Raw genomic sequence first — 10,109 nt, forward strand, 5'->3', positions numbered from 1 at the left:
ATTAAACTGTATCCCAATTAGATCTAGTATAATTTAATTTCTGTTTTTTGCAAACAAAATAAAAAATAAAAATATAATACATTAAATTATATGGTTTAAAATACATTACCACATCACTATAGCACTCCCGAAGTTACTATGAAGTCTTCACTTAAACATGTTTGTGTTACAAAACATTGTTTGACAATCAATTTGCAAGTTTTGATACTAAAAAACTTGTAAACTTTACCAAGTCCAAAGTACATTTTTCATATGGCATGGCGTACGGACTCACTATTATATACATCGTTGCCTGACTGACAATAATCAATGTATGTACAGTTGCATTTCAGTATCTAATCGTATATTTAACATCTTTAGTCGATACAAATTAACATCAATTCGTATATAGGAGTAATATGTTACATCCAATGTTTACCAGCTCTACACTTATAATGAAAAATAATATAATATTAATAAGAACAATAAAGATACTTCAACTTTAGAATTGCGTTGAACCTTTTGTATGTATATAATAAGTACACAATCTATACTGAAGATATGGCCGTACGACTAACTTTCCGTTCTCTGACTTTCATGTACAAACCCTGCAAAACCCGTATGCGTCTAGTTTATCAGTAAAAAACACTATTTTTTTTTTCTTATTAAAACTATGATGATAGAAGATTAAAGTGAGAAAATTACACTTGTTGTGTGAATGGTGGCACCGGTAGTCATGTTGATCTTTTGATTCGGAACCAACTCAAAGTCCATGTTCTGTAAAAACACCGCTAAAGCAACAATCGCTTCCAGCATTGCGAATTGATCCCCTACACATTTTCGTGGGCCACCACTGAATGGAATGTACCTACAAGAAAACATCTCCATGTTAGGATAAACACATATTAATGAAAAATAGATAAATTAATTTGGTTTTATTGTTAAACAAAAAAAATTATTTATTAAATACAAAAACTAAACCAAAAAAGTTCAAAATGTGGCAGTTCACCAAACAAATTCACCCAGAACAATGTGAATGATAATGTCGTAACAAATCCATAAAACAATTTTTGATGTAACAAGTAATATGTTTAAAGATAAACATGCTATGAAAAAACGCGAAAAATTACTTATAATCGGTGTTGGATTCGTTTGGCACAGGCCCATCCAAGTCAAATCTATCAGGTATGAATTCTTCTGCTCTTTCCCAAACCTAAAAAAGTCAATACAGCGAGTACAGTTGATACATATATAAAAGATATATCAAATAAACAAAAATATGTAACTGTAATAGCCAAATAGAGTGATGTAAAAATATATATTTGCAGGTTACAGCTTAATTTTTGATGTAGTTATACAATCACACCTTGGATGAATGGTGGATATTATACACTGATATCATGATGTCTTGACCAGGGTTGACCTTGTAATTTCCTGGAAGCTCATCTGCAATAATAGCTCTTCTTATCAAGACCTAAGGAAGATGAGGTCAGAAAAATATGGTGAACCATAATTAATGCTAAATTAAAAAATAATTGAATAAATTACACGATATATGACGTACCGGAGGATGTGGATAGAGACGCATCGACTCGTTTATGCATCGTGTTATGAATTTGAGGTTTTTTACGTCTTCATAAGTTGGTAGTCGGCCTTGTAACACTCTGTCAACTTCTTCTTGAGCCTTCTTTAAAGAAGATGGGTCCTACATGATTCAACATAAAAATCCAAATTTACTGTGTCATGTGGAAGTGACAATTTGAACCCATTTATGTGGGTACATTTGGATCCTGTTTTATCTCAAATGTTCAATAATATTTTTAGCAAAAAGAGGTACAGTTAATTATTCAGATTATTTATGTAATCATAACCAGCACATTCATCATTTATAAAGATTGCAAAAGATATGGAAGAAGAAGTATTAGCAAACCAACCGGCCCGGCCCGGCGCAGCCCAGCCCATTTCGACCCGTACTTAGAGTGACCCGTATCATTAAGAATCAATCACGAGTTTTAAAAAAACGTGAAGGGGTACCTTACTTAAAAGATACGTAGTCCAAGTTAACACCGAACCAGTAGTTTCATGCCCAGCAACCAACATCGACAAAAGGTCATCTCGTAACTGTTCACTTGAAACCTGAGCATAATATAAAAGACTTGATATTAGCAGAAACCAAATTATATGAACACAATTCGATTAAGATCATATTTCCATTTAAAAAATCGATTTAGATCACTGTTTGCAGACCTCCTCCCTACTAGCAAGTAAGAATCGGAGGATACTTGGATCTGCATCGTTCACATAGTCTTCATCATCAATTTTTTCACCTTCTTTTTCGACTATCTCTTTGCATTTTATAATAAGCTCTTCAACGGTATCTCTAATTATAGTAACTGCTTGTTCGGCTTTTATTTGTCTTGGAATGATCTTGCATAGTGCTTTAATCTACATCAAAAAACAATCAAAGGTCAAAGTTTGACTCAAAAACTCAACCCTATTTCCCGAATGCCAATTTTTCATTTTAGTTCCTACTTCCTATAAATAGATAAGTAAATAAGGATTTGAACCTTGCGTTAAAGGGAGTACTGCAAATATCCTCAACAACCATGAAAAAAGTGAGTACTTAATTTGACCACAAAAAGTCAAACAACCGTCTATTTTTAAAATAAATTAAGAAAAGGGAATAATAAACACCTACCTTCCAATATGGTAAGATATCAGTTGAACGGGCTTCGGCTTCCTTTAGAGCAGTATATACGGATTCAATAACAGGACTATCAGAAGTTAGGGAATCAAAATTGTAGTTAAATACTGACAAACCAATAACGTCAAGGGTCAATTGTGAAAACCGCTCCTCCATGTTAACAGCAGTGTTACTGCGCGCGTACGATTTGAGTTTATCAACAAACCTCTCGGAGCATTTGCAAAATACACGGTCAACTATTACTGTTAAGTACTTCTTGTGAAGCGATGGAACTACAGCCCTGCGCCTTGCCTATAAACAATTGGAGTTTGAACTCAATAACTAAATAAAACAAATTGGAACAATTTCAAGACAACAATAAATAAATAAAAATTACATATCATAATAACGTTTAATCCCATCTCCAAACATAATATCAAATTAACTCTTTTAGAAGCGTTATGCAAAACTAACTATGTTCAAGTAAATTGGCTACATTATAAAATTATAACTATTACATTATAACTACAAGGCTACAACTAACTCTAAGAAGATCATAGCATTAACAGAAGCCGACATCAAAACCAAGTACAAACATCAAATTTACATATTTTATGGGCGATTGAAATATGTGTAAGTGAAATTACAACCTATACTATCATCATTTTAGCTACAACTAACCAACGGATATATATCAAACTTAATGAAAAACCAACATCAAAATCATATATAAGATATTAAACATCCAATATAAAACATCACAAAAGCTACAAGGCAAACTAAATCATGGTCAAGTATAATTAGCATCATCATAACTACTGCCAACCTAAACAATTAAAACTTGAACAAAATCCAGGATCAAAATCGTATATAGAACACAGCAATTTTCTAAGACAAAACCAAACACATTCAAGTAAACTTAGCATCATCATAACTACAACCAACCTAAAAAAGACGAAGCAAAAGTTGAACAAAACCCACCATCGAAGTTATATATATGAACATCACATGAACCAATTTTACAGCAATTTTAAGGCAAAATGATACATGTTCAGGTAAACATAGCATCATCATAACTACAACAAACCTAAAAAAGCATAAGTTGAACAAAACCCACCATCAAAGTCATATTTAAACGTCAAATGAAGCAATTTTACAGCAATTCAAGGCAAAATGATACATGTTCGGGTAAACATAACATCATCATAACTACAACCAACCTAAAAAAGCAAAAATTGAACAAAACCCACCATCAAAGTCATACGTAAGCGTCAAATGATCCAATTTTACATCAATTTTTTGAGGCGAAAAGTACATGTTCAGGTAACCTTAGCATCATCATAACTACAACCAACCTAAAAAAAAAAGTTAAAGATGAACAAAACCCATCATCAAAATCATATGTAAACGTCAAATGAACCAATTTTACAGCAATTTTAAGGCAAAATGATAGTAGTACATGTTTAGGTAACACTTAGCATCATCATAACTACAACCAACCTATAAAAAAAAGTTAAAGATGAACAAAATCCACCATCAAAATCATATGTAAACGTCAAATGAACCAATTTTACTGCAATTATTTAGGCCGAAATAATGCACGTTCAAGAAAAATTAGCACAGTTATAACTACAACCAACCAACCTAAAAAAAAATAAATCCAAACTTGAACCAAACCCAACATAAAATTTACATAAAAACATCAACTTTACAATAAGTTACTGCAAAAAGATACCGTCCAAAGTGAACCTTCAGCAATGGCAAAACCAGAGCCAAATAAGAATTCAGACACCTCAGCAACAAGTCCTTTAGCATAAATAGTTCCATAATTTCTTAAAACATGTTTAGCAATTGCAGGATCACTAACAATAACAAAATTCCTTGGCCCAGCTGCTAATCTATAAATTGGCCCATATTCATTCATCCATTTAAACAATGGTAGAAAGAGGGCTCCACCCAAAAGATCAGACACGTCATCCAGCTGTGCATTTGCAATAGGGATATTTGAATTATCTGATTTTGTCAGAGATATTGACCGGGTTATTGCTGTTAGCCAATCCGGACTGACCCATGATCCGTTTTTTGAAATGGGTTCTGGTTTTGGTTTGTTTTCAAGTGAGGATTTGATTGTAAATGGAGTTTTGGGTGTAACGGCGGAGATACGGTGGTTGTTGTGGCGGTGAGCGGTGGTTGATAGTGGTGACAGTGAGTGTACGGAAAGCATGTTGTGAGAGGATAATGAAACTTGGAAATGGTTCGTGTTCGTTTCTACCAAAAGTCGGTTTCACTGTTTGCCAATTTTGTTGATATTTATAGCAAAGTTCAATACTAGTCCTTTAACTACTACTTGGTGTACATTTTAGGACAGTTAAGTCTTTTGATACTCCCTACCAAATTTAATATAATCCGTATCATATTTCATTTTGAACCGTAACAAATTAATAGAATAATAGATGTACGTTTATAAATTAATAAAAAAAAAATAATAATTAAATTTTAAATGCCCTCAATTATGACAAAAAATATATGTATAAAGTAACAAAAAATACATATATTTCTTAAAATACGTACTATTTGTCTTGAGACTATTTATTTAGAACGGAATGAACTATATAAGTATAGTTTGTATGCTCTTATATTAATAACATTGTTCCCTATGATGATAGATCTAACTAGTTGAAGACTAGTCGGTTTGTATGGATTTATTGATTAAGTCGTAGATTAATGAGATATTAATCAACACCTTTTTTGATCGATTATGATAGAATAAATTCTATTATAAACTAATAAATTCGACTTTGATCAACTACATTAAACATCCATCTGACAACTTTAACCAAATAAATCAGTCAAATTAAATATTAAACATCTGACTATTTTGACCAAATAAACCAGTCAAGTCAAAATTAGCCGAGAACTAATCGGACCACTCCCTTACCAAATTTACACCATTAAAAATGGTGATGACGTGATAAGGCGATAAGTTGTGATGGTGTGTTTCTGTAGCATAGTGTTGATGTAGTAATTTTGATAGTGTAAAACGTAATGGAGTTTGTATTGGTGATGAAGTATGATAGAGAGTATGTGTTCTAAAATTTTTATTTAATTTTCGTTTTTTGTTTAAGTTATTTATTATTAGTTTCATTTTTAACTAAACACATATATAAAATATTAAAACGTCCTAAAAATATAAACCATTTCACAATATATAAAATATTAAAACGTCCAAACAATTTAAAACTATTACACAAAAAACGATTACATTTCATTAAAAGTCCTACAAAATGAAATATTAAAACTTCCTAAAAATAAAAACAATAATTTAAAGTCATAAAAGTTAATAATACGATTACATAAACAAATTTAATATTTTTCAATCGAGTCCTGACTCACATTGTCTGACTCGAGACTACTCAGATCGAAAGGGACCCGATTATGACTCGATTGGCATAATTGTACAAGATAAAACTCAATTTGACAAGGGCGTGTATTGGCTCGTTCTTTTTTAGCATCTCATACGATATCCGCAAACGAAAAAAAAATGTTTCTTGTCTTCGTCGAAATACACAATATACAAAAATACGATCGGTATTTCTTCTTCTAGAAACTTGTACGACTTTAATAAATCAAAGTCAGTAGCTTCGAAATCATTAAATGATTTCTTTTCCCTGCCAACATATAATTCCCAGTTATACGCGAATTTACAACCGTAATGTACGTTAATCGAAACTTGAATCAGTTCCTTGGTGATAAAGAGAGTGACGAGAAATTTATAAAATGATTATGATATGGTTGATAAAATGTAGAGAGTGAGAAGAAATGTATACAATAATGAATAAATTGTGTGTTAAAATGAGTTATTAGGTAAATTTTTTATATTATAAAAATTATATGCTCCCTAGCCATTGAAATATTTTTTTTATTTTTATTTATTCTTTTTAACGGTTAAAATGGATTGAACGAGTAAGAATCCATCATGTGCCCTTCACACCTCATCGTCGTGTGACGCGACGATCGAAACAGCCAGATTTTGCTTCCATCATGCCACGTTGTGGCGCCATATTGGCGTGATGGTGGCAAATGAGACGACCCGTCCTAATTCATAAGGACGAATACAATAACATATGATTACATTGCGAGGTATTTGACCTCTATATTATATATTTTACAAACATTGCATTCGTTTTTAAAAGACAAGCTTTCTTTACATCGAAAGCTGACGGCATGCATACCATTTCATAATATATCCAACTATAATTGACTTAATAATAATCTTGATGAACTCAGCGACTCGAATGCAACGTCTTTTGAAATATGTCATGAATGACTCCAAGTAATATCTCTAAAATGAACAAATGCACAGCGGAAGATTTCTTTCATACATGAGAATAAACATGCTTTCAAGTGTCAACCAAAAGGTTGGTGAGTTCATTAGTTTATCGTAATCAATCATTTCTATAATTTTAATAGACCACAAAATTTCATTTTTATATTACACATAACCTGTGTAATAAAATAGTACGCATAACCTGCGAATTAAAAATCATTCATATGGTGAACACCTGGTAACCGACATTAACAAATGCATCTAGAATATCCCCAAATATACAGGTACACTCATTTGTATATAAAATCGAAGTACTAAAGCATCCATAACTAGGATGGGGTTTGTTAGGCCCAATAGATCTATCTTTAGGATTCGCGTCAGTTTGGGGGGTTTGTTCCCAAATTCTTAGGCTACCAAGCTAAAAAGGGTGATATCCGGTATAATAATCCAACCATAGAATGTAGTTTCGAGTACTTGTGTCTATTTCGTAAAACATTTATAAAAGCAGCGCATGTATTCTCAGTCCCAAAAATATATATTGCAAAGCATTTAAAAAGGGAGCAAATGAAACTCACAATACAATATTTTGTAGTAAAAATATTCACACGACGATACTGAACAATGCAAGGTTGGCCTCGGATTCACGAACCTATATCAATTGTATTTCTATTAAAATGCATGATGACAATTAACCAGTTCTTATATTTATATTATTGATATACTTCTTTTATTAATAATTTATTAACTATATTCATTTATATATTTTAGATAGTTAAAAATTTATGTATATATCAAAATTTGAAGTATATGATATATCATTTATTATAAATACCCTATATTGATGTTTAGAAATATCATATTATGTATTAAAACTTTATATTAATACATTTGTAATATTTATTTGTAATAATAATAATGATTTTACTAATCCTTTTATTAATGATAATATTTATATAAAATGTTAATTTTAATAAAGGATAAGATAATATCTTTACTAATAATGTTAAATTTTGATAAAAGTGATAGTTTTGATAAAATGATAACTTTAAAATTTTTAGTTATAATGATACATCTAATAGAATTGATAATAATAATCATAACTTTAATAATGATAATAATAATAATAATAATAATAATAATAATAATAATAATAATAATAATAATAATAATTGTAATTATAATACATATACTAATAATAACGAAAATGATAATATTCTTAATTTGATTAATGATAATGATACTTCCAAATATTAGGGGTGATAACAAAATTATCATAATAATAATAACACTAACTAATAATAATAATAATAATAATAATAATAATAATAATAATAATAATAATAATAATAATAATAATAATAACAATAATAATAATAACAATAATAACAAAAATAAGATACAACCTTTGAAGACAAGCTTAAAAAGAATACGCCACTGCCCAGGCTCGAACCTGAGACCATTAGCTACCACGCAAACACTGATGACCACTCCTCCATATATTCCTTTCCTGAATTAATACAGATTTAATTTGTTTTAACCTATTTATTATTCTGTTTCTTTTTCTTCTTCTTCTTCCCTTTAACTAGTCGACCAAATTAAAATTCTTTCCTCTAGTTGAGTTTAATGTTTTAGTTTTAAGACATTTAAATGAAACAGAAAATGACTTGTGATAGTTGTTTAAATATCAGAAAATGAATAAGTAAATAAAAAATCTTAACAGACTCGAATTTCGTGATGAACACATAGTTTGACTTTTTGTTTTAAAAGTTTGACTCGAAAAATTCAAGCTTGATAAGAGAAATTGAAGGCTAAAAACTTATAGATAGTTTGAATAGATTATTCCTCACAACTCTGCATTAATACATTTTGCAATTAAATTCGAAATAAGGTTTTTTAAAAATTAAAACACGAACAGGGTATATACCTGTGTTCATCCCTTTTTTTATTATTATTTAATAAATTGAAGCAGTTGTAATTGCTAATGGATATAGATAGTGAAATGTTAGTTTCTGAATGATTGTAGGAATCAAAGGACGATATATAATGGAGTGTGTGTGAAATGTCCCATTCTTATTGATTAAAAACGTTCCATATTAATTGATTTTGTTGCGAGGTTTTGACCTCTATATGAGACGTTTTTCAAAGACTGCATTCATTTTTAAAACAAACCATAACCTTTATTTCATCAATAAAGGTTTAAAAAGCTTTACGTAGATTATCAAATAATGATAATCTAAAATATCCTGTTTACACACGACCATTACATAATGGTTTACAATACAAATATGTTACAACAAAATAAGTTTCTTGAATGCAGTTTTTACACAATATCATACAAGCATGGACTCCAAATCTCGTCCTTATTTAAGTATGCGACAGCGGAAGCTCTTAATAATCACCTGAGAATAAACATGCTTAAAACGTCAACAAAAATGTTGGTGAGTTATAGGTTTAACCTATATATATCAAATCATAATAATAGACCACAAGATTTCATATTTCAATACACATCCCATACATAGAGATAAAAATCATTCATATGGTGAACACCTGGTAACCGACATTAACAAGATGCATATATAAGAATATCCCCATCATTCCGGAACACCCTTCGGATATGATATAAATTTCGAAGTACTAAAGCATCCGGTACTTTGGATGGGGTTTGTTAGGCCCAATAGATCTATCTTTAGGATTCGCGTCAATTAGGGTGTCTGTTCCCTAATTCTTAGATTACCAGACTTAATAAAAAGGGGCATATTCGATTTTGATAATTCAACCATAGAATGTAGTTTCACGTACTTGTATCTATTTTGTAAATCATTTATAAAACCTGCATGTATTCTCATCCCAAAAATATTAGATTTTAAAAGTGGGACTATAACTCACTTTCACAGATTTTTACTTTGTCGGGAAGTAAGACTTGGCCACTGGTTGATTCACGAACCTATAACAATATATACATATATATCAAAGTATGTTCAAAATATATTTACAACACTTTTAATATATTTTGATGTTTTAAGTTTATTAAGTCAGCTGTCCTCGTTAGTAACCTACAACTAGTTGTCCACAGTTAGATGTACAGAAATAAATCGATAAATATTATCTTGAATCAAT

General features: G+C 30.3%; 1 protein-coding gene across 1 annotated transcript; it reads right to left on the bottom strand.

The window, feature by feature from the left end:
* Positions 1-514: 514 nt before the first annotated feature.
* Positions 515-4,933, bottom strand: LOC139844319 (carotene epsilon-monooxygenase, chloroplastic). Its single transcript, XM_071834542.1, has 9 exons — positions 4,398-4,933; positions 2,678-2,974; positions 2,227-2,424; positions 2,014-2,115; positions 1,544-1,684; positions 1,346-1,453; positions 1,110-1,192; positions 685-847; positions 515-587 (listed from the first exon to the last, which is right to left on the bottom strand). The coding sequence occupies exons 1-9, from the start codon at positions 4,884-4,886 to the stop codon at positions 528-530; spliced, it is 1,641 nt and encodes a 546-aa protein (XP_071690643.1). The 5' UTR covers positions 4,887-4,933; the 3' UTR covers positions 515-527.
* Positions 4,934-10,109: the final 5,176 nt, after the last annotated feature.

Source organism: Rutidosis leptorrhynchoides, chromosome 4 (assembly GCF_046630445.1).
Source record: "Rutidosis leptorrhynchoides isolate AG116_Rl617_1_P2 chromosome 4, CSIRO_AGI_Rlap_v1, whole genome shotgun sequence".
In the NCBI taxonomy this organism is placed as follows: domain Eukaryota; kingdom Viridiplantae; phylum Streptophyta; class Magnoliopsida; order Asterales; family Asteraceae; genus Rutidosis; species Rutidosis leptorrhynchoides.